The 26,508-nt window shown below is 36.8% G+C and overlaps 2 protein-coding genes across 6 annotated transcripts in view; one reads left to right on the forward strand and one right to left on the reverse strand.

The window, feature by feature from the left end:
• The window catches only part of LOC133849345 (putative uncharacterized protein DDB_G0282129), a 41,000-nt gene extending 38,807 nt beyond the window's left edge, over positions 1 to 2,193 (reverse strand). For both annotated transcript variants that reach the window (XM_062285357.1, XM_062285356.1), the window contains exon 1: positions 1,020 to 2,193. In XM_062285357.1, the coding sequence (XP_062141341.1) occupies positions 1,020 to 1,729 (710 nt within the window). In that variant the 5' untranslated portion in view covers positions 1,730 to 2,193. The remainder of the gene's footprint in view (positions 1 to 1,019) is intronic.
• LOC133849346 (blood vessel epicardial substance) overlaps positions 1 to 26,261 on the forward strand; it is a 40,403-nt gene extending 14,142 nt beyond the window's left edge. Inside the window, exons 4-9 of one of the 4 annotated variants that reach the window (XM_062285361.1) lie at positions 15,496 to 15,653; positions 16,536 to 16,638; positions 16,707 to 16,856; positions 17,001 to 17,142; positions 24,222 to 24,254; positions 25,052 to 26,261. In XM_062285361.1, the coding sequence (XP_062141345.1) occupies positions 15,496 to 15,653; positions 16,536 to 16,638; positions 16,707 to 16,856; positions 17,001 to 17,142; positions 24,222 to 24,254; positions 25,052 to 25,116 (651 nt within the window). In that variant the 3' untranslated portion in view covers positions 25,117 to 26,261. Of the gene's footprint in view, positions 1 to 15,495; positions 15,654 to 16,535; positions 16,639 to 16,706; positions 16,857 to 17,000; positions 17,143 to 17,789; positions 19,255 to 24,221; positions 24,255 to 25,051 lie in introns of those variants that run through there. The other 3 variants (XM_062285362.1, XM_062285359.1, XM_062285358.1) reach the window with 3 other exon arrangements.
• Positions 26,262 to 26,508: the final 247 nt, after the last annotated feature.

A 26,508-nucleotide genomic window follows, 5' to 3' on the forward strand; every position in this document is an offset into this window, starting at 1 on the left:
CTGACTCAGCCGAACGAGACGAGCGTCGTGTGTTCGTCTCGTCGTCGTGTCGTCGTTTTTCGCTGCCGGTGTTGGCGTAGGCGTCGAAGTTCATATAATGTCAGTGACGTCGACAATGCGGCGGCGGCTGAGTGCAAGTGCAAATGATAGTAGAAGCAGGAGAAGAGCTTTCGCTTTCAACTGCCTTGTCTATTCTCTAGGTGTTGTGTGTGTTGTGATAAGCGTTAGTGCGAGGAGAGTTCCCCAAATGGCAATGGGTCATCTGACGATTTATCGTTGAGTCAGCAACAGCGCAACACCGACGTTACGGTCAAGGTGCCGGCCAATGGCCTTACGACGATATTTTTTTTTTTATAATTTTGTGTTATTTATAAAGGGGCGTGTAGCAAGTGATAAAAATAATATTTAAGGGGTACGTATATCAGGTATTTAGTGACGAGGGTGAATCACATGGCAACTGTGTGACGTTTTGCTATAAAGATTTCTTTCTCATCGTTAGCGTCTTCACTTTGAGCTTTTTTGAAATGTTCTTTGTGCTGCTCTCAAGCTTTTGTTTTTTTTCGTCAAGCTCAAAGTACAGGTACTGGCAGACGAACACACATACGTAACAGCTGCTGTGCCCTTCACACCAGTTGAAGGTGTGTGTGAGTGAGTTCGTGTGCATGTGCTTTTTCTTGCATGTGTGCAAGTGCGCTCTCGCAACAGCTGTTTGCATAATGTTACAATGGCAGATAGCGAAATGAAAAGAAATCGAAAATGCAAATATTTGCACAGAAGCAGCCCCCAGACACAAAAAAAATAGTGCAAAAACAAAAATAAAGGTGTGTGTATATGTGTGTGTGTAGACGGCAGGTATGTGAGTGCGTCTAATCTGCTTTCGCGTGATTGACATGATCGAGCGCCGTGATTATCATTTCACTGATAATGTGCGGCGAGCATTTAATGTTGTGGCCAAAAATATACACAAAATATAGTCACATGATGAAATAATGTGTAGGCATAATTAAGGAGACACTCACGTGTAGAGGCGACTGCCCTGGAGCTTAGCGATCAGACAATAGCAACGCTCTGCGAACTTTCGTGTCATTTGAGTGCCAATTGCAAGAGCATCGTCCATCGAGGGTTCCATCGAGCTCATTTTGCGCTGTTGTTGTGCTGTTAATGCAGCTGTTGTGGTTGTTGTTGTTGCTGCTGCTGTTACTGTTGATGTTGTGACAGTGGTCACAGCTTCTTGCTCTTGCTGTTGCTGCTGTTGCTGTTGCATTTTACGAAAGCGTCCACAGAATTTAGGTATCTGTAAAATGCTGTTGCTGTTGTTGTTGTTGTGGGTGGATTCAGCTTTAGCTTTGTTTTCTGTTGTTGCTTCTGCTGTTTTGACATTGTCGACTGCTGTTAATGACGCTGACTCTGTCTCTGTTTTATTTGCGGTTGCTGTTGTTGCCAGCTCTTGCTCCTTTGGCAGCTGCTGTTGTGTTTCTTGTTGCTGTTGTGTGCGTGTTAGCTTAACATCGCAATCAGTGCCGCTGTCGCTGCTATCGCTGCTGCTGCTGCTACTGCTACTGTTATTGTTGTTGGTGCTGCTATTATTTTGTTGTTTCTGTTGCTCCTTGCGCTGCTGCTGCTCGCGCTTGCGCATTGTATATTTTACGCTTCTGACAGCTTTCTGAGGCAGACCGAAGGCCATGTACCGTTCGATCTGTTCACTTTCGATGCCCGAATTATGGCACATTTTTGCATTTGTATTTGCGAACTTAACGGTTTCTCTTCTACTTCTTTTGACTTTTGCTTTCGCACTACTTTACTGCTGTTGGTTTTTGCACTGTCTTTGCTGCTTTGCTGTCGTACACAGAAAAAAAATACGATTTGTTGCAATTTTTAATCTGCGATTTTCTTGTTTGGTTTTTTCAATTTTATTTTGTTTTTATCGTTGCTTAGTTAGTTGGTTAGTTGAGTGGCGTATAATTTCCGATTTGCGTGTGTGCGAAACTCTTATATTGGAGTTTATTTATTTCAATTTGCTTATTGAGCGCGCGCGCTATTTAATTTTTTGTTTTTTTTTAGCAATGGTTTCGGGGGGAAAAAGGGTTTTTGTGTGTTGGGCGGCGGGGGGTTAAACTGCGGCTACGGCTGCTAATGCTGCTGCTGCGGCTGCGAAGTGTACGCGACGAGTTAATATGTGCGATTGAACGACACCCTGAGTCCGCAAAATCTTTTATATAGCGCCTGCGCATGTGTGTGTGAGTCGCGAGTTCTTGGACGTTGACGCGAGTCGCGAGTCGCTTCGGCAAGCGGCAGTCGGCAGTCGGCAGCGCCGACGTTCGGCTCTCTTCTTCGGTTCGCTCCCACAAAGCTAGTGCACTTGATCTATTTCATTTTATTTAGTTACAACTAAAAGAGATGCGGGATGTGTGGGTGTGTGTTCACTGCGAAGGTGGTGGACAGCTGGGAATCGTACCAGCCTGTGCAGGCAACAACAACTAAATTGTAATAATAAAGAGAGCGTGTGTCGAAGAGAGTTTTTGTCTTTGCGCTAAAGTGGCGAAGAGAGAAAAGAGCAATTAAGAAGCTCCTTGTCACGATGCGATCGTTAGATTGCGTTTTATGGTCCTAAAGCCTGCCTGGTTAGTTCAAAAGGCAAAGGAGAAGGAGAAGGGGAGACGTCTATGCGGACGTGCCAGAAACTTTGCGTGACCATAAGTTTGCAGCCAACAAATGGGCGTCAGAACGTAATGTTAATCGTCGACACATGTGTGCGCCAGCTTGAAGAGCAAGAGGATTAGGAAAGACCGCAAGGGGCGGAAAGAGGGGCGCTTACATAACTTACAGCAACAGAATGTCGTATTCGTCATTTAAACACTACTGTTGCCAACCGCTGTAGAGCTTAGAGTTAGAGAGCAAAGATCACTTTAAAGTACAAACAAAAGAACCAAACAAAATTTTTGACGTCACTTGCGGAATTTTTTGGAAGTCACCCGTGAGGGGGAGAAAATATAATCTGGATAAACAAGTCTTGAAAATGCTGATGAGTAAGTGATAGAGCCAAATTAAATCGAAGGAATCACAGCACTTCAATTCCGATCGCTTGCAGCTGATCAAATCATCAACATTGCACTTTACACACTCAGCTATTTTTAGCAGCAAAATATTAATAACAAATTATAGCACTGATTAGAGAAGCGATCGTGTAATGATCATTTCCTGATCACAATTTGCTCAACTCAATTCAGTTTAGCACTTGAGTATTTAAAACTATTGATCATTTGTCAACTAAGTAGCACAGTTAATTGCTAACTCAAGTGAACGATCAGTTAAGACAAATGGGAGGAAGCCTAACAGATAAAGATCACACAACAAACTACCATTAGTTAAGAGTAATTTAACTAAGCGATAACAAATAATAGTTCGATAATTTATTAGGCTTAGGGCGTTGATCTTATAATGTTCCAGTGCGCTCATTTTAACCTTATGATACTTAGAACATCGATGACTCAAATTCGTAAATCAATTGTTTTATCGTTTACTTATTAGTTCGTCTTATTTTGTGGGTGTCAACGAGATCGATAGCAAACAAATTAAAGCTTATAAGCTGATGTCAGACTAATAAATTTTCATTTCATCACGCTGCACTTAAGTATTAAATAATTACAAATGATTGCAACACATACTGATCGATAAACCTATTAATAATGTAATGTCAACCGCTAGCTGGGACTTTTCTAAACACTTTTCTCTTTGAAGATGCCCCTTTCATGCATTCATTCATTATTTTTTACAACGTTGTTTTGTTGTTCCCCGCTTTTGGGGTGTTTTGTTGTTGTTATTGTTGTTGTTGTGCCTGGTCAACACCATGTGATCACCGATCATCTATTATAATTGAGAAACGTGCTCCACATGCCAAGGGCGTAAAATAGTATTGATGAGCCTGCCTCGCTTTCTATAGATTGTATTTTTTTTTTCTTTCGATTTTTGCGCATCTTGTTGTGCTCGAAGTGGAGGTGGAATAACGAGGAGCTGGGAGTAAGCAGGTGGGTGATCAGCAGCTTGATGAATGGTGAAGCGTGCTCATTATCTAATTGTGGCAAGTTCCGTTCCCCAAACGGACGTTCTGTATGTGTGTGTATGTGTACGTATGTGAGTGTGAGTGTAGTCTGTGTAGATCTGTGAAATCGATTAACCCAGCCACATCCAATCGAATCGATCGATCAGCGATCTTTCGGCAACTCGAAGCTGGTTGAACTAACGTCAGGCGTCGCCACATTTAATAGCCAGTGTCATTTTGTGCATACAAAACGCTTGATTAACGTTCGAGTTTTTGGGATTCTATATCTAATATCAATATATTAATATAATTCTTGTACATTTTTGGCTCGGGGGATTCGGTATTTCTTTTTCGATTCGCTTCGTGTTGTATGCGCGCGTTTCCTTTTGCATTTCAAATGAATTTCGCTTGAAATTTTTCGTTTGTCATCGTGCGACGGGAGTTTTTTCGGTTTTGGAACATTTGGAAACTTTCATCGGTTTTTTTTTTCTTAGCGTCGATCGATGTTTTTACTACGTTTAAGGAGCTGCCGCAACAACAGCAACAACAACAAAACAAAAAATCATACGCAATATGCCAAATTGTTGCTTGAAATTCAATCTGAATCAACGAATCAGAAAATCCAACACAGAGTCGAGTCAGTCAACAATCGCAAAATTGTCCATGATTATTATTAAACTTAATCAAACGTTTGTGAAATGCTCTGACCTTTAATCAACTAATCAGTTTGTTGTTTTTTTGCGCATTGTTAGCGGTGGCCCTCTTTACACACTTTGCCACCTCTTTTTGGCACGATTGCCTCGCGAATTGATTGTAAAACCAACGCTCAAGGGGGCGTCGGTGGGGGGATGCGGGGGTCAAGGTATCACAGTTCATAAAGCAAATTCGCTGTGTGGACGAGTGCCGAATCGCACGTAAGAAAAAAGAAATGAAAATGGACCATTGTCCCTCCCAGTCCAAAACTCTGAATGCTTGCTTCAAGGTCACATTCAAAATAACAATCAAATCATTCGCGATATGATATCATGGCGAATGTACCTAGAAGAAGGCCACAACAGACTCTCTGAGACGTTAGAGAATGGGGTCACAGATTAGAAAGCATCTAAAATTTGCTAAATTATGAATCACAAATAAGATCCGGGAGTTACTCATTTTTCACGATCTTGGGAGGGGGATATTTCTTTATGATCTTTGTTTAACGATAGACAAAATCGAACTATTTGCGAGACATAGTTTAATATCTAACAAGAAAGAGTGTAAGAATCGCTAGCCATGTTCAATAAAAGAAAAACATTTCGATATTATTCTTAATATATGTACATATACCAGAAAAATATACTCATATATACCAAAAGCTAAAAATATACTAAAATAATATTTCGACATAATACTGAAATTTGACGAAAGCTATTATTCTTTAAATATATCGAAAATATACTGAAATATAGCAAAAGCTCTATTCTTAAAATATACTAAAATAATGTACCAAAAATATAGTTAATTATATTCTTGAAATATACCGAAAATATACTGAAAGCTATCATTCTTAAATATTCCAAAATAATAAATATGTCATTTTATATGTATATACAATTCTGAAATATACCGAAAACTATATTTGGTATATCGATATACTATTACAGTCAAAATACATAGAGTACAAAATATACCAAATTGTCAATCACAGCAAAGAAGCTCTGAGAGCAGCAGCAGTTTTTTTTGTTCCATATGAAATTATTTTGTAAATTACTTTTTTTTCTATATATGTATATTTATTGTCTCGCCTGTTGACACTGATCAAGAAAATATATATTATATAAAAGCGGAAATGCTTCCTTCTGCCTGTTGCATATATTTCCTGCAGGCACATCTTATGGAAAATCTTTCGTTTAGAGAATTTTTTCCACTATTCTCTGTTGTTTTTTTATGTTGAAGCTTTACCAGTATTTATTATATTTGTTCTTGTTTAATCTACATATATTTCGTTTTTCTATATGAAAGTTTTTATTATTATTAGCTGCAGAATATTTTATCTATTCTATGCTCCTATGCTTCCAAATATTTTTAATGTAGTATCTATTTATACAAAATGTTATCTCCCATTTTAGTATCTAAGTAATACTTAATATCTCAATATCGCAGTATCGACTCATTTCCCAAGCATTCTCTGAGTAATATTGAAAGTGTTAATCGAATAGATTAATTAGTTGAAATTTCACCTGAGGAATCACATAAATTTAAAAAATGTTAATATTTATCATCAAGCTATAAATATATAGTTTTTACCTGGAATCTTTTTTATCAATTAATGTCTGCATATTATTCGTTAATTATCCAGCGCAATATGATCTTGAGTTAAGGCTTTCTATGACGATGTCGCAACACGCCAACGATAATTGGCGCCTGATAACACTTTGACCAATGTCCAAATATGGTGTGTTGTGTACTTTTTATTGATAGTTATCATTGCCATTAAAGGCGAAAATCCTTTTCGAGATTATGTTTTGTGGAGTGACTCAATAACCAGGGGGTCTTGACTCATGGACACAATACACAAATAGTCCAAAAGTGTTTTCTACGTAATTTCTAATCATTTTTATTATGTATAGACGGCGACGACTTATCGATATCATTTCAGTATCAGCTTCAATTTCAATTACAAGCATGTGATTGCAGTATTTCGAATCAGATATGGCAACATTCGACATCGACATTAATTCAAAACAGAGAAAACATTTCCATTTGCAAACATTTCCATAGATTTCATCACATTCCCGATCTTTCAAATTGATCTCGTTTATCTCTATTATTGATCTTTTTTTGTGTCTTCAATGAATTAGTCAGCTCTTAGAGTGTAACAAATTTGTCGTTTGGGATTATTCACCATTTGGTAATTTTAAATTTTTTGGTGGCATACGTGGACGGCATCAAGTCGGGTTCTGCACAAATACCGACTATTGACCATATGCTTATGATGCTCATGTTGACGTCCATGATCATCTTTTTGTTGTTGGTGTTGTTATCGCCAAAATGCGGACGTGCCGAGCGGTTTTTCGCGTCACATTTTCGTCAGCATTGCGTAGGGCAAGTTGAGCAAATAAATACATAACATATATGCATTATACACCGAGTCGTTCACATTGGCTGTGCATTATACTCATTTGTTATACATTAATCATTTTCCATTTTTATTAAACCACTCGTATTCCAAATTACTTATTTATGGTTTCTGACTCTATTGTGTTAGTATAATCATTACTTATTAAAGATATTCAATTAATCGATTCAAAAATTACTGAGGATAATCAGTATTTATTATCGATATTATTTTAATGCAGTTTATTTATGGATTCTGACTCTATTGTGTTGGTAGTATAATCATTACATATTAACGATATTAAATTAATCGATTCAAAAATTACTGAGGATAATCAGTATTTGTTATCGATATTATTTTAATGCCGCTCTTTTAGTGTTATTCAATTATTTTACTTAAGATCGAAATCGTAAATATTGTTTATAGTTTTTGATTTCTTATTCCATTGTTATGAAACCACTTATTTATGGATTCTGATTATATAGTTATATTGTTAGGATAATCACAATACAAAATGTTATCTACTATTTTAGTAGATAAAATAATAATCGATTTAATAATACATATTTATATTTTCTGTTGGGATAATTATGTTATGTTATCGATACTATTTTAATACAATTCGTTTATTACAATTTTATTGACGATCGTAATCGTAAATCTAGACTTAGAAATTCTATCACCGTTCCTTCTGTTATAAAAAAAACCCAAAAAAGCACTCCAAACACAAGGGGTAAGGGGCTACTCCTTAAAAAGAAAACATTATATTTTTGTTTTCTTTTACAATATTTGCTATTGCAACTATTAACAATGGGAAAGTTTACTTGGGGACTTTTGAAAATCCCACAATAATATGTTTTTGTTATTCTTGAAAAGTTTTTGGGAAAAATATTGTTGTATCATATTAACAATATTTGATCTATGATCTTGTTGATGTGATGAAAGCGTATTGAAAGCAGCGTCAACAGCTATCCTAAAATGGCGCGTTAACTTTTGATCGCGTTGTTGTTGAGTCTTTCGGTCAAGTGGATTTTCTTGAAAAACACCTGACGCAGGCAGTCAGTCAGTCAGTCAGGGACGTCACGTCACGTCGCGCCCCCTTCTCGCAACACGCCCACAAGGGAAGATTACGCTCGCATTTTCGACATTTGCGTCAGGGCGATGATCATCAGCTGTCTGAATGAATCTGGGCATTTATCCAAAATATTTCAAAAGCTTAGCAGCAGGTAAGAGAGAATAGATGGGGAAAAGGGGGAAGGGAGGTAGGATGGTAGGTAGGTAGGTAAAGCACGTGAGGAGCGACTTGAGCACATGAATCACATGGCTGGGGGAAAATTTCGGTATTGGGGTAATTGATTAGCGCTTGGTTCTTTCAAAGAAAGAAATGTGCGAAGCGCATCATGACCAAAGAGAAGTTAATCCGCCTCCCTCTCTCTCTCTCTCTCTATTCCTTTCTCACTCTTTTTGTAGCCTGCTTATCAAAATTGTTTTTCGTTTGCCGCCTCAGCATTATAATTGCAATTCTTGTTGTTGCTTCTTTGCTTGTGATCGATAAGTAATCACTGTCTACCTCCTCCGTCTGTCTACCTCCTCCGTCACCACACTCACACTCTTCGCTTTCTCACGTCAATTTACAACGCTTATCAACAACAACAGCTGATGGCTAGCTGCAGCTTGTTTACGAAATCATGTGAAATATTGATTTAACTAGCAATTGAGAAAAGAAGGAAATGCAGTTCGGAAGGCGTGCGCAAAAGCTTTGCACCGCCATCGAAATTCTCTGCGATACTCTTGCGTTTTCTCTCTCTCTTAAGACGAAGAGAGCGCACAAGCTTAGAAGATCGCGCTCTTTGCTTTACGTATTTGCAGAGCAGCCGCAACAGGTTCGGTTCAATGGCTGTTGGCACAGTTCAGACTTAAGCTACGTCTAGAGCTTCCCATGCTCATATCTTTTATTTATCTTTTTTTATTTTACTATCTAGGTGTGTCTATCTGCGGTGTATGTGTGTGTGTGTGTGTGTGTGTGTGTGTGTGGGCGTATATGTGCGTGCCTTCGTTTCAGGCAGGTCAGTTAAAAGAGAAAAGCAGAAGCAGAAACTGTGCCACGATCACTTAAGATTGTCACTGAGAGATTAAGCTAACTCGGGACTATCTCGGGAACCTCTTACGTATCCGTATCAAAAATCTCGTGACAGCATTAAATAATTAGCAACAATTTCAAGTGATAAAAAAAATAATGTGAAAATAAACTGAAACTCTAGCACGATCGTCTTCATCTATCTTGTATCCGGAGATCACCACATTGCGATCGAATTGGCTGTTGAAATTTCAATGGATTGTTCGAAATTAACGATGCCGAGAGTGCAAAAAAAAGTGTTAATGATCGTTTCAAAGTGATCAATATACATACATATATGAATGATCTAGACATTATTGACTGCATTTTCTGGATCGTACATTGGTCGCGAGTTTCTCGATCACTTATATAGACAGACAATTTGCAGGCTAGTAGAAACTTCTTGCTTGTCAATAAAGATTAGCATATAACAAAGAGTGTAGAGCAAGATCAGCGGAGATCACTCGAGGTCAATTAGTAGATTATTAACTTGAGTCAGAAGAGAGTTCAATAGACCTTGAACACTTTTCTTTGGATTCCGCATATTCTTGGTGTTATTCCTATTGATCATCACTTTTATTTAATTTCTTATTGAAGTTGTTTCTCTTTCTTGATCGTTTTCTACTTCTACTTCTACTTTTAATTTAGTTCTCTACTACTAATTTACTTTTCTTTTTATAATGTTCCTGATTGCAATTATCTTTTCTGCTTTTAATTCTTATCTATATTTCTATATCACAAGTCTAGGCTTTCTTCTTGCGATGTCTTTTACTCTATATCATTTTCGATTTTTGGAATATGATATTCCTCATTTTTGTTCTATTCTTTCTTCCTTCCTTCCTCTTTCCCTCTATGTGGTTCTCTTTTTTCCTGACTGCATTGCCCCACATGGGAATTTCTGGTTCGAGCAATTGACCATTGGCCGCTTTTTGTTTTATGCATTTCTGCTCTCCTCTCTCTTCTCATAATCTGCCCCTCTTTCCCTCTGTTTTCCGCCTCAGGCATTTTCTCAGTATTCTTTTTTTTGTGTTTTACGTTATGTTTGTTTGAATACGTTTTTGCTTTCATTGAATTAAATTGCAAATTGAGCGAGTCGCAACGGATTTGCTTTTTCGCTGATCTCGCAAAGTTGTTGCCGTTGATTGCGGTTGTCGTTGCCTGGCTAAACAAAGACAGACAGACAGACAAAGCGCGAGAGAGAGAGAGAGAAAGAGAGACGTGTCGGCAACAACAGCTCATCCTCCTCATCATCCGCAACCGCATCAAAGCTAATCTCATTGGACACGTTCACACACATTCCTACACACACGCATATTCGCACTCATCCGTTCCGGTTGCTGTTTTGTCTCTTTTTATACCTAGCAGCTACAAAGAAAAGAAGGGTATGACAATTTCATGGCAAACATTTACTATATTCCATAGTTTTTGCATCCGTCTGTCTGTCTGTCCGCTTGTTTAAATGCAAGTATCTCCGAGACCAAAAGACCTAGAGTCATCAAATTTTGTGAGAACACGCTTCGTGTCTGCTACTCAACTTTGGTTTATTTCCGAACTTCACTATGTCTGTTTTTACGATGAAAAGTTTACAATATTCTGCAGTCGAGCAAACTTTGTTTGTAGATCTTTTTATCGTCTACCTTTTATGTTGTACTGTTCATCTACTGGCGACCACGTCTCTTTGGAGAGGCGTTGTTGAAGTCGCTGCTTCAGTCGGGGGCAGTCTGTGGGCACCTCCTACCTCCTCTTTCCCACCTCATTCTCTTCCCCACTCAGCGGCTCACCCAAAAGCGGCAGCCACCCGCTCTTTATGCTGTTGCTGGCCCGGCTTTTGGTTTCGACGACGACAACGACGACGACGACTGGCTTCGACTCGCGTTTTGTGGCGTACGTGACTTTAGCATCAGGCACCTCACCGCTTCGCCTCGCGTTGCGTTGCGTCTGTTGCAGATCTCGCGCCACATGCGGCAACCAAGCCGGTCGCACGCAGCAGCAGCAACAACCATAAAAAAAAACCGGCCCGGATTACAATTTGTCCGTCGTTGCGCTAAACTTTTGATTATTTTATTTATTTATTTGTATGTACATGCGAATATGTGTTTGTCAGTTTGTGCGGATTACAATCATATGCTCGTGCTGCCAGCAAACTGTTGCAACTGGTCACTCGTCATTCATTGGCAATTCTCACACTCAACATACCCGTTGATCGTAATGAAATATGGAGAATATGTCGACAAGATTCCCAGACAGTGGAGAAGAAATAAATCAATCAATGCTCAATTTTCATAAAATATAACAAATTTCAATCTAGTTAATTCACAGACTAAATGTGCAAACTTCAGCTTAAAGAAATTAAATAAATAACTACGGCAGTGCTAAGAACACTGAACACTCAAATATTACTACCATTTTTAATAATTATATGTAGCTTAAAGTATTAACGTGTTAAGGATCAATAAGTAAACCCAAATATTAATCTAATGCTTCCTAAAAGTGAAAACTAAAGCTTGATGTTTATATTAAAAAATGAAAACTCCAACTAATCAGTACGGTAGAGCCAAGAAGGCCGCTCAAATATAATTGTTATTTATATTAATAATAGTTATTTTTAAATAGAAACTTGTTGAGGATCAAAAGTAATGTCAAATATCCAAAGTTAATCAAAAAAGGGTTTAAATATAATAGGCATTTATTACTTACAATATTTACACTTGACTCTACACGTTGTGCATACCTCTTAAGCAACTTACTATCATTCGCAGGGTATTGGAAAGCGGAGAAGCATAGCGCAAAACGAATGTTGAATTCATAGCGTTGACATTTGATTACCCTAATCCATCAAAGCTAATGCAAGTCAACTGATTGCTATAAACAGTTATTCACCCTATATAAATACCCTGTTTCCAGTAATTCTCAATCAAATACTGTTGAAATATTTGGATCTGCTTGCCACAAAAAACTGAAGCTTCTATTTATATGCCAACTGCAATTAGAGGTGTGATATGATAAGTCTATCATCATTATAATGATAATTGCTATCTTATGTCCTATAATTATAGCAAAAATACTTCTCACCAATTGAAATTGCATAGACTTTTCAAGTCCCGTCGAGATTATATAGATTTTCGGGTGGTTTCTGCATTTGTTTTTCGATTACTAAATACTGGTTAAAACTGGTAAATGCGATTGTGTTGACAGACTTCTAAATATATAAGGCATTCAAGTGGAAAGTAATTTGATTGTGAGCCTCAATGGAACGTGTGTGAACTCAGGTAGAATGCAGGTCAGCTAATTGAATTGAAATACTGGTATCTTAGGTTAGGAACAAATGAAATGTGGGCGTAATTAAAAAAGGTTTTTATAGATTGCAGATTACTGACGCGTTAATTGAGAAATACTGGGAAATAATTGAATTTTTTAATCAAAATATTGGGATATTACATTTAAATATTGGGATATTGTTGATCAAAATACTAAAATAGCGAATGCCAATACTGGATTATTTCCTAGAGTTTAAATTATATCGAAAGCTTTGAAAATTTCAACGTAATATTGGGAAATTTCATACAAATGGTTAAAACAGTGTGAAAGAAATACTGGATTATTATAACGAGTTGCAAATTTACTATTCTTGTTACTTGGATTACATCGAAAACTTTGAAAATGTTAATGAAATACTGGGAAATTTCAATTTAATATAGGATATTCAAATACTAAAGTACTAAATGAGAATACTGGGATATTTAAACGAAATGAAATTGTGAAATATGTGTAACCTAGATTTTCTCGAAAGCTTTGAATAAGCTGTGAATAAAATACTAGGAAATTATTTCATCGTTGCTGGGTGCTATTCAAATTTCATTAATTTTGAATGTGTGTCCGTTGACGCTGTGTAGTTGCCCAATTTGCTGTGAGAGCATTTAAATAAAACTAATAAACCGCTCGCGCTTGAGGTATGCAACACCTCGCCCTCCGCATCCCCCGCATCGCACTTCTGTCCACCGAGTGCAGTGTCTAGTGTCTAGTGACTAGATGGTGGCTGTTGGCTGTGTATGTGGTATCCGTGCGGTGTTTGTTGGCGTGTGTCTGTTGCATCTACTATATGTTGCCGCTTGCTGCTGGCTGGTTTCTCGTGTCTCGCATATTGGGTATCATTGTAATCGCCCCGTCAGCAAAACGGTTTGTAAACTTTTTCGCATGGCAACAAAATGGAAAATGCGAAATACAAAAAGAAACACCGAAAAATTTTGTTGGCCATGTGGCTTCGAGTTTTTTTTTTTTACTTTGTGACCATGCGACGTCGATTTGCCGTTGTTGTTTTTGTTGTTGGCCCATTTAATGCGAGCCAATATTGAGTGGCGTTAAATGATGACGATAAAGAGTGATAAGTTAGACACATGATTTGATGATGATGATGATGTTGATCGCTGGCAAAACTTGTGTGTTGATCGCTGATCGTGTGTTGTTGTAACAAGTGATTAGCATGGCAAATTGCCAGTTGATTGTATTACTTTATTACACTGCGCTCACAATATTGATAGATCGCACGCTTCGCAAAATATTTACACAAACTGCTGCTGGCAACAAAAATAGCAAATAAAAAGACCAGAGAGTGTATCTTATCAGTCGTCAACGGGAATCTAGATTGACGACTTGCTGTCCGCCCCGTCTTATCTAAACGCTCTAGAAACCGATTCCCGATCTGTCTAGAGCCGAGTTGAAGTTCTACGTAATTCAAAGCGAGTTGCCAACGGTATTTCATATGCAAATTTCTTGAGAAAGCAATCACAGATAATGCCCTGTAATACGGGAGCAATCACGTGACTAATTCAGATAGCATTCGAGTGCCAGGCTGGTGGCAATTAAGTTTGTGATTTACTACACATTTCCTATTCCAATTGCTGTCGTATAACAAATAACTACTGATAACAAACCACAAACAAAAAATAAAAATACCCTGTAGTTTATGGGTGACATTCAAGGCGATCGTTTTATGCAATCTTTGGCTATCGATGGTATAAACTTTTAATTAGACTTTCGACTTTGACTTATTCTTAAATGCAATTAAATCAAACTATAAAATTCTTGTTGTCTAATATGTTTTATAAACAATGTCAGATAATGAAAATGTCTTTGCTGTATACTGAAAAAATGAAGAATCAAGTGATGACAGCCAAAGAAACTGAAATAAATGAGATTGCTGACTGTTTAAAACTACAGTCGAATTCGGTGTGGTATTACCATTTAAATATACCATATTAATATACCAAAAATACTGAAACATACCGAAATGACTATTTAGTATATTGATACTACAAGCGCTGTAAATAATTATACTGAAATATATCGAAATGCATATTTGATATATTGATATAACAAATGCTGTAAAAAAAAAAACGGAAGGTCTATCTCTCATAATATCAGAGATGTTGATATCATGGAAATATATCAAATTAATATACAAAAAAATACTAAAGTATACCGAAATGCATATTCGATATATTGAAATAATAAGTGCTGTACAAAATTGATACTGAGAAATACTGAAATGTATTTTTGGTATATTCATAAAAATGATAGCGATAGAGATCTTTTATAGCCTCTATGATCTAGGTGTTTATACGGACAGACGAAAACGACTATATCGTCTCAGTTGTACACGTTGATCAAGAATATATATTCTTTATGTTACTTTATGTGTAATAATACTCTTAAACATTGAAATGAAAAAAGTAAAATCGAATAAAATAATTTAAGTGCAGAGTATGTGCTAGTCGAGCATGCTGGCGCCTTCTGGCTGTTGCTATGACAGATATGCGCATTACAACAATGTAAGTGAACGATTAATTATGTTAAAGATCGCGCTCGATGGATAGGCAATCATTCAATTAACAAAGCAATGCAATGAATTGCGAGCCCCAACTCCCAATTGGGGATCGAGCCACACGCACCGCCGCACACCCCTTGGGGAGAGGGAGGGGACTACATACATATATATGTATGTAGCTAAGAGGGGGGCTTGTCGTGCTAGTTGGCGATTAGGCAATATTTTATGGGCATTCGTGGCATTCCCAAGAGTCGAAAGAGATGTTGCTGTTGTTGCTGATAAGGCGGATGCCTGGGAAAATGCGATCGACAGCGCGCGATCGCGTGTTGCAAATTGTAAAGAGGGAAATACGAAAGATAAGCACAAATATTTGTTGCATGTTCTCTGAATTACAATATCTTTCTCTCCCTCTTCGGCAGGTGTATGTGGCGCTGTTTCAGCCGCTGCGCGTGACGCGACATCAGTTCCGGAAGGTGCTCAACTGCATGAAGGTGATCAGGGCACTAAAGTACCAGGAGGTCTACGCACAGGAGAAGGTCACCAAGGTGGACAGCCTGTCGCTGGTGCTGAGCGGCAAGTGAGTAATGTTTTTTGCACGTTCAACAATTCAACAATATAAATATTATACAGACACCTAAAGATGTATGTGAAATAATTCAGTTGTTGAGTCAATATAAAACCGAAATAATTTTAAATTGATAAGGAGTGATTATAACATTTGGAAATGTTTTAGAAATGAGTCCATCATTTTACATACTATAGACGATTTAATTAGGAAATATATTGAATTACTGAAATCAACCGAAAGGTTGCAATTCTGAGATAAACAAAAGCATAAAAAAAATATAAAAAATAACATATAAATCTAGAATCTTTAAACAAGACTACAAAAATTCTTCACTAAAGTTCATATATATACAAAAGGTATTTTCTTAAATTAAAATTGTTTTTTGTTCATATAAAGCAATGCAAAAGTTGTCATATAAAGGATGCAAAATCATTAAACTTCCATCTAACAGATTCTTAGAAGAATTTAGTATTTGTTTTATACATAGCTACAAACCATAAGAAATTTTAAATGAGAACGTATAGCATTGGAAAATCGTACACAAGATCTTGAGGCGGTGAACGTGAAACGTTTTAATATTAAACCCAAACGAATTACGATCAAAATTATAAATTAATGTAAAAAAATTATATTGAAAAGCAAATTTTTGTAGTTTTCTTGAAAAAAGATTTTTGTTTTTATTATTTATAAAATTGAAGCAAACAAGTTTCTACTACCGATATACAAACGATAATAACTATCGATAATTAAGTAAAAAGCTACATCAAATTTTGTATAATCAAATTTGTGACGTTCTTGAAATTTAATTGTTTTTGGGCTCTTTCGGTTAATAAACTTAATTCTCTACTATCGTCATACAACCGATACTAACAATCGATATCACTTTTGCAGATTGGTCGTGTCGCAGCATCAGCGCGCACTGCACATTGTGTTTCCCCATCAGTTCCTAGACTCGCCAGAATGGTTTGGCGTCTCAACCGACGACTATTTCCAGGTAAGCTTAACTCGATAACTTATCGATAAACGATAACTGCTAAATGTGTACAATTTTGTTGCTCGCAGGTGTCCATCATGGCCATGGAGGAGTCGCGTGTGTTGATCTGGCATCGCGATAAGCTCAAGTTATCGATAATGGCGGAACCGTTTCTGCAGACCGTCTTCGATCACATACTCGGCCGCGATGTGGTCAAAAAGCTAATGCAGGTGACACAGGTGACGAAGACTAGCCAAGCCAAACAACACCAGCTCAATTTTAGACATGTTTCCCCCCTTTTTTCCTCCACACACACACACACACACAAGAATCGCAATGACTTTACTATCGATCACTCTCTCTCTCTCTCTGTGTCTTTGCAGGTGAGCGAATCGATAGCTAGCAATGGTTTCCTGCCCTCGGGCGGCTATGCGGAGGATGCCGAGGACAAGCCGATGCTCATCTTGAAGAAGAGCGTCGATGTGGGCCACGGCCTGACGGCGCTGATCAATCGCCAGCTGCAGGGTGAGTGTGTGATCGATATATTTATCGATTTTCGATATTCGCATTCTCTCTCTCTCTCTCTTTGTCTGTGTATATTGTGTTTCTCTTCATATTCCTTGTTGTCCAAGTCGGTTGTGGTATTTCTCTCTCTCTATCTCTCTGTCTTTCTATGTTTATCTAACTGTCTAATTGTCTCTCTGTCTGTCACTATCACTATCTCTCTCACACACACACACACACACACACACATACACAAACACTTAAACATTGCCAACTGCTGCGCCTCCTTTTTAACCGCTTTTTGCTTAATTGCGAGCTTGGGAACGGGAACTGACAAGTGCAAGCACAAGGGGCTTGTTAACTCGCTTTGTTGCATGCTACAAGAAATAAATTGAAATCAATTAATACCACAAACAAGTTTGACATTTTTTTCCCACCCGTTTCCTTTTTGTATCGCGATTTGTTAACTAACCAAAGCACACTAACAAAGTTGCCTGCCTCTGATGTCTGATGTCTTAATTGCATTTTGAGCTTTGTTCATTTTCTGATTTCTGTTTTCGATTTGTTATTTTGTGTTGTTTTTTTTGTTGCATTTTGCCGACAAGTTTTTTGATGTTTATTGTATGTTCGTTTATTTTTTTCTTTACCGATTCGCTATCTAATTTTAGAAGAGCATGTTCCTTTACTTGGTCGCACGTACAAACACGTACCACCACCACAACCACCACACACGATCACAAAGCCGCATCAGTTGCCATCGCCAGCGGCCGACACCAATATCGATCACTACGTGAATTCTGCTGCTGCCTCCGCCGCCGCCGCTGCTGCTGCCGCTGCTGCTGCCGCTGCTTACAACAACGGCACTCAATGAAGCAATCAAACACACACTCAAACACTTACACACACACACCACACACACAGTTGCAGCACACGAAGAAGTTAAGCTGAAGGCCAGAAGCAGAAAGAAAAAAACATTTGTTGTATATGCAACATCTGCTTAAACAATCGTCAATCAATCAATCAATCAAGAGCTACAACAATCAACATACAACATCTGATCGCGTCATCAACTTCATCATGAATAACAACAACTTCTCCCATCATTGACTAGAACTCACTCGCACCTCTCTCTCTCTCGCTCCCTTTGAATGCTCATCTAACTCAACTCTAACCTTAAGCAATAACTGTAACACACACACACTCACACTCACACACTCTCTTTTAATCTATACTGATAATCGACAAGTTGTTGCCAGGCACAAACACTTAAGATCTTTTACTCGGGCGCGCCAAAAAATTTCCATTTACACCCGCGACGGAAATGTACACAAAAATTGGCACAAAGCAAACAAAAGTGGAAAATCAAAGACGGGAAAAATAAATAAATAAATAATGAAATAAGTACTCACACAGTTTTGCTGTTGTAGATCAGTTGAGATCACTTCACTTCAGATTTGTTGCTTGCATTGAAATTCAACTGCAATTCGAGTCGAATACAAATGAGATCAGTTTTGTGAGAAGTTGTTGCATTGAGGCTTTAAGTTTTCAACTCTAGAATAAATATGTGGGCAATTGAAGATCACTTAAAGAGATCAGTTGAGTTTTAGCAGCATAAAATCTACAGTTATGAACAATAAAATTCATAAAGTGCAGCATGAGAAGGTGAACTTCAGCTTAGTTAAATAACCAAATGTTAATCAACAATTTTGTAGATTTGAAAGCGATCAAGCTAAGTTGAAATTGAAATTCGTAATTAATCAGCTGAACAGCTGCTGCTCGGGTGCATTTGAAAGTGACTCGAAGCATTCGCTGCAGACTCAATAAGCAAGTGATCAAGAACAAAACGTCGACTTGCGATCAGTTGAAGATCACTTTTTAGATTTCAGTACAAAGATTTCGCTTCAAGAGCTAACATTATTTTAGTGCATCGATCGATACGAAATTAGTTGATCTTGCGATCAGCTGAAGATCATTTTAGGAATTCAGTTGAAAGATTTTGTTTTAAGAGTTAACATTATTTTAGTGCATCAATCAATACAAAATGAGTTGATCTTGCGATTAGCTGAAGATCATTTTAGGAATTCAACTGAAAGATTTTGTTTTAAGAGTTAACATTATTTTAGTGCATCGATCGATCCGAAATTAGTCGATTTTCAGAGTCAATTCGCTGGAAAGCTCGTGACTTCTCACTTACTCATCGATCGATCGTCAACTGATCGTCAACCAATTATTAAAAAAAAAGTTTAATGCGCTGTGCGAGAAAAGATCAAAGTTCAGAGCCAATGATATACGATATATAACAATACTTTTGTGCGCGATAAAATCCAACACTTTACTATTTTTTTTATTTTATTATTCATTTATTTAATTGCAATAACAAATGATTTAAATAAAATAGCAATTTGTCAAATGTGCATATAGAAAATATGAAATTATATTTCGACTTCCGTTCCACATTTAATAATGGAAAAGTTTTTACTGTGCTGGGCACACGAACAATAATTATATTAATTTATAGACATACCTACATATAGCTCGGCGTACCACATGTCGTATACATAACGTACACATATACATACTATATTATTTGTTGTTTGCCTATCATTATCACAATTTTGTTTGTATATTAATTTCTTTGCATTTCCATTTGATTTTGTTGTTGCCTCTTTTATTTGATTTGATTTGATTTGATGATTTGATTTATGTGTTTCTTTTTTGTGATTTTGTTAATGATTTTGTTTTTTTTTTTCGAATGATTTGCGTACGAATTTAAAAAGAAAAAAACGGTAAATACACACACACACACATACACAAATATACACCTATGCATATACACACATTTAAATATTGATATAATAAACTAATTAATATATTAAATAGTTTTAACTTAAGGCTCAGAAAAAAAGCAAACAAAAAAAAACCATAGAATTGTACATACTTATGAAATTGTATCATATTTATAATATAAACTTAATATTATTATTAGCAGAAAGTGAATGTAAACAAGCCAAAACAGAATGATGAACATAAATAATGATAAAACACACACAACAACAACAACAATGACTACAACATAACCCAATTTGACAGCGTTTAATTAATTTGTTGTTCGTTTTTTGTCTTCTTTTTTTAATTGTTTAAGTGTGCCAGACATGAAACAAAAACAAAAACAACAACGAAAACAACGTTGCTTTATTTTCGCACATATTTCGCCTTCGTTTCGCCAAAGTTTTCGCCTCGGCCACAAAATGATCGATCGATGCGAGCATGCAAAGCACGTGCACACACCCATCCATCGATCCATCCATCTATCGATCCTCACTTCCTCCCAGCCCCCACTCTCTCGATCTCGCTCTCTCTCTCTCTTTCATTCTCTATCGTTCTCGCTCTCTTTCACTGGGTTGAGCGATAAGGAGCGCGTGCGCCTTTTGCGGCTCGATACCTGTTTGCGCATCATTAACATTCATTTCGCTCAAATGGCAATGATTTGTTTTTTATTTTAATTCACAATTAAAATGATTAACAACCCCAGCAAACGACGACGAGCACAACTCAAATACTCAGCTTCCTCTCTAAGCACCTGTAAATACTCTTTCCAAATCAAATGACAAGAAATAATAGTGAAAGCAAAATAACAAAAAGTGAGCAATTAATCAAAGGAGAACACGAATCTAGTTTAAATAAATAAATTTAGTTGTGAAACACGTAAATACTGTATCGATTCAATGAAATTAAAGCATTCGATAATTTCGCTGATAGTAAAAGCATTTCAAGAATTTCTTTAAATGTTTATTTGTTTTGAAATTATATTTTCAAAATCAAGAGTCTAGCTTACAAAAATAAACTCAGTTGTGAAACACGCGAATACTTTATCGATTTAATGAAATGAAAGTATTCGATACTTTGCCGATAGTAAAAGCATTTTAATATCGCAAAAGTTTCTTTAAATGGAATTTACTCTTTTTTTTTAAATTAAACTTTTAAACTCAGCACAGATTGATGCAACGTCAATGATAATAAATTTCTTACTCTTGTATAGCGATTTCGTTGTTTACAAATTCACCTTACTATCGATGCAATTGTTTACGATAGTTCTACATATATGTATGAATTCCCCAACTTCATATATTTGAAAATTACTTATAAATTGCATTGGAAAACTTTGGAAATCATAAAGAAAATCATTTTATTTGAAATTAGAATTTAAAACTTAACAAAAACTGGATAAACATAACGCATCATAAAACGTTTATACCCGCCGAGGAGTAATTATACTCTAAGCTGTGGTGTTATCATAATAATAATATCTCGGCGAAAATATTTTTTATTTTATTAAATAATTTTGCTATTGCTGCGATTGCAATCGACGTCGACGTCGACTTGTTTTTGTTTTTCGACCTACGCTATTTCACTGAAGAGAAAGGGGGATGTTGATTGACTAAGCTCGTTGTTGTTGGTGGCGGCGATAAGAAGCAGCTTTGAATGTAAATACTTTGGGCATGCCCATAAACTTACACACAAAGTGCAGCCGACAAATAGTCAATTCTATTGCGGCACTTAAGCCACGTGCAATTTAAATGCTTTGCTCATTTATCATTTAATTTATCGGTTAATGAGTTTTCACAGCACAGTTTTCATTCAGTTTTTCGTCTTCATTATCTGACAAACAAACCTGGCAACCATCAAACCAATGAACCAACCAACCAGTCTGTCAGCTAGTCACCCATTCCAGTCAATCAGTGTGTCAATCAATCAATCAAACGCACCGCGTACACAACTCGCTCTCGCACTTTGCCCCGGAAACGCATTTTATTCGCAACTAGCTTCCCAATTTGGGATGCACAACACATGCATTAAGTACGTGTGTGTGTGTGTGTGTGTGTGCATCCCAAATTCCACGTGTCGCATCCCCTTTAGGATACAATTGACAATAGAATTGGCAATCGGATGGAACAAATGAATATTGATTTAAAGTTCATACGTATTTCATACACATTGTTGTAAGCGCGAGGCTGCAATTAAAAAGCTGTTTTGGTCGTTTCGTGTTTCGTGTTTCATTTCCATTATTCTACTTTTTAATAAATTCAAAAAATGTTGAAGCAGCATATTAAAAATATGCGTCTAGTGTTTCAGTTCCAGCGTTCCGGTTGGTAAATGGAAGCCACATTCAACGCAGCATATTACAAGTCTTATACTTATACAAATATGCATTTGGTGTTCCAGTTCCAGCGTTCCAGTTGTCGAAATGATGCAACATTTGAAGCAGCATATTTCAAGTCTTCTAAAAATATGTGTCTAGTGTTCCAATTCCAGCGGTTCGTTCGGTAAATAATAGCAGCATATTACAAGTTTTTTAAGAATAATAAAAAATGTGCGTTTAGTATTTCAATTCCAGCATTCCAGCTGGTAAATCGAAGCAACATTCAAAGTAGCATATTGAAAGTCTATTGTTCCAATTCCAGTGTTCCAGTTGGCAAATCGTATTGTAATTATCATTAATCGCCACATTCCACTCAAAGCTATTACATTTATAGTCGCAGTGTTGTAAACTTGTGCTTGTTCCATTTCCAGCGTTCCTATAGACTTAATAAAGGAAATGAAACTCTTTGAAGCATCCTTAGAAAAGCAAACTTGATTGCATTTGTTTCAGCGGGCGATAAACAATCGTCGTATTTTTTTCTGTGTGTGTTTTTTTTGGCAAGTTCATAAAATGAGAGGTGAATTGTGTCTATAAAAAGACTGAGAAACAGCGATACGTTAATAGCTGCTATTGACTTAGAAATTTAGCACGTGTAAAATTAACTCGCAAAACTGAACTGCAACCAACACATGGCAATATGAACTATTTTTATAACTTTTGTATTTACCGAGTCGAGAATGAAAATATGAAGTAAATACATATGTACATACATACATAAAAACATTCTCATATAGAGACCCACATGATGTCTGATCAGCACTTCCCATGACACACTTAACGAATGAATGAACAAGAGCGAATTCGACGCTTATTTGCGCAAATCATTTGTTTAGACAGCATCGTGAAAATCCCCTCGCTCCGCTCCTGAACTGATGTTATCCTCGTATTCCAATATTAATGATCGCAAAACGATTGTAAATTTCAATTTGCAATATACTTTTGGCACTTTCTTGACGTCGTTCCTCATTGTTGCCTAAGTGTTTATCGAAAAGCAAAATTATCTATTGTGTGCAGCTCAAGCTCAGCGACTTCAGTGGGAGTTTGGCTACTTGGTTGTCACTTTGAATTGAAAAGGTTACTTTGATTGCATGTTTGGGTTGCAGATCAAGTCTAGCAGCTTTGACGATAGTTTTCAATGAATAAAGAGCCGATATTTATGCAAGAATATGCGAGAACGGCATTGAATATTCGATAGTTTGCCGATTGAAAAGGTTACTATGATTGCATATTTGGGTTGTATGTTAAGTCAACAGCTTTGAATGACAAAAAACGATATTTGTAGAGGAATTCGCAGCTATATAGCAGCATCGAGTACTCGATAGTTTGCCGATAGTAATAGCGTTTGTCTATCGTAAGAGTGTCTCAGCATAAAATGTAAATTAAAGCTTATTATTAAAGTTTATTTTCTTTTCTATTTCTAAATTATAATTTTCAACTGAACAACGTAAACGATAGTAAATTTGTAAAAAATTGTAACCCGCTGATGTCGTGCAAACTTTACTAATTGCACCTTACTATCGATGCAAATGTAACGATAGTTCAATATACAACATTCATTAACTTTTGTGTCTTAACTCTGAATGTACTGTACAATAATTTAACATTAGTTTAAAATTTGTCTCACGCCAAAAAGCAAAATTGAAAAATTTAACATTTATGCATATTTCCAATGATTTGTTTATATATTTTTTGGGTGTACTATCTCTCCTCCCAACAATTTGATCTGATCATGTCTTTTATATATACAAAAATATGTAACGTTCATAAACGTATTCAATCAACAACAACTACAACTCGTAACTACAATACAACAACAACACCACCAACAACCACAACAACCACTCCAACCACCAACTACAACAACAACATCAACAACAACAACCATCGTAAATGGCAACAGCTCTGCCCAGGATATCGAAGTATTATGATTGTGGTAAGTTTGCATTTCTGGCCTCTCTCTCTCTCTTTCTCTTTCCCCCAACAACCACACACCCCTCTCTCCACATACTCACACACACCTACTCACACACACACACACAACGAATACGAGTATGCAAAAAAGGAAAAGAGAGAACACCAAAAACTCGAAACCATCACAAATGCCAAAATGCCACCGCCACCGCCCTGCCTTCTTGCCCACCCCCGGCTGCCTAACAGCGCGTACAACTGCAAACTTATCAATAGACACGAAACTGCAGCAGAAGCAGACGCAGCAGCAGAAGCAGCGTAGCAGAGCTTTTAATGAGGCTCATATAACTATCCCTTTCTTGCACACGCACATTCTGTCTGTCTGTCTGTCTGTTTGTCGTATGTGTTGTCTAGGCTAAGCCTGCTGCTGAGCCTCAACTGTGCCTGCCTAAGCGTATGCGTATGAGTGTGTGTGTGTTTGTGTGTGTATGTGTATGCGTTTGTGTGCGTGTGCGTAGCTATTGAATTACTTGCGTTGTGGAGAATTCTTGCATGTGTTGTTGTTAAATAAATCCAAAATTGCAAATTTTTCATTTTTGCAAAGTTTTATGTTTTCAACACACACACACAAACATAGTGAAACATGTCGAGAGTTTTATTTTTAGTAGTTGCTGCTCTTTTATGTTGCAAGCTCAAACAAAACTATAAATATAAGTAGCAAAAACCAAATATCATTAAAATACAACAATAGCAAACAATCAACAACAACAACAACTCGTTGTGGTTTTCTTTTCTTGTTCTTTCGAATGCTTCTCTTTGCAGCCGGCGATCCCAATTCCTGGCGTCTGGGACGGATCGATGAGACTGATCACGAGACGGCCGTGTGAGAGCGAGATGGCAACAGCAACAGCAGCAGCAACTGCAAGTGTGCGAGCGAGACCGTTCGATTGTTGCTTGTGTGTACATACTATATAAGAAGAAGAATAAGAGAAGGAAGAGGAGGTGGAAGAAGAAGCTCGCTTCAATGTGCGACAATGTTTAGACTTGTGTTTTTGAGTATTATTAGATGTACTATATTTTAGTCAATATACAAAATACAATACAATATATATACATACATACAAATATATGTATATGCCCTATATAAGGATAAACATCAAATGAGAGTAACTGATATAACGCATTAAGTATTCGCCTAGTATGACAGCTAAAATTACAACTACTAAATGCGTTTTAGATAATGTTGCAAAGCCGCAAATGTTTTATTACGTCATGCCACACACGCATTGTGCGATTAGTAACAATGGCAATTGATTAACGATTAACGATTAATGATAAATGGACAACAAATGTGTATTTTTTTATTACCTAAACTTAAGCAAAACACACACATACACAACATATATAAATTGAAAACATTTCACGAATCATGAACTCTACACAATTAGTATTAATTTTTTTTTTTTGTTGGCATAAATTCTAAGTAAAAGTGTGTAAAAAGATTGGATTGGATTGGACATTTCTTGCAGAATATGAAAATCAGCAGCCTGAAATTAGGCAACGTTGCATCTTTCGGGCTGCGTGCGCGTATGCCTAACATTTTAGACGCCACTGTGGAAATGGAAAGAATAAAAGTCCATTGCATACTTTTTGGTGCTGCATGAAAATGCTCAGTGTAAGATGCAGAGAAGAGAAAAGATGTAGAGATGATGTTGCTTACAATGTTGATGTTGACACGCCTACACCCACGCCCCCGCCCACCACCACCACCATTTCCCTCTTATCCCCCGCCCCTACCCATGGTAAATAAATAAACCTCCCAGCCCACCCTCTAAATAAATAACAACGCACCCCCCATAAAAGATTGTCTGAAATTTAAGTATTATATTGTTGCAATTTATTTAACACAAGAACAAAACAAAACGAAATGAAAAGAAAAAACCGAAAAACGAAAAACCTACAAAAAAAAAAAATAGCAAAGATTGATGTATATTTATTGTTGTTGGCGTGAATGAATTTTTGTCAATCAAAATTAACTTTAGATGTGTAAAACTAGCAAATGCAAAAAAACCAAAGACAATTAACAAAGCAAAGCAAATGCGAAATGAAAGCAAGGAAAAGAAAACAAAAGAAATGAAAGTATAACAAGCATTCTATTATGACAAACAAATAATAATGATAATGATAATGATAATGATAAAACTATGCATAACAAATGTTGTTTAATTGAATGTTTAGCTAGGCATATATGAAATAAAATAAATAAGACAATTTAGTAT

The sequence above is a fragment of the Drosophila sulfurigaster genome, chromosome X (assembly GCF_023558435.1).
Source record: "Drosophila sulfurigaster albostrigata strain 15112-1811.04 chromosome X, ASM2355843v2, whole genome shotgun sequence".
Classification (NCBI taxonomy): domain Eukaryota; kingdom Metazoa; phylum Arthropoda; class Insecta; order Diptera; family Drosophilidae; genus Drosophila; species Drosophila sulfurigaster.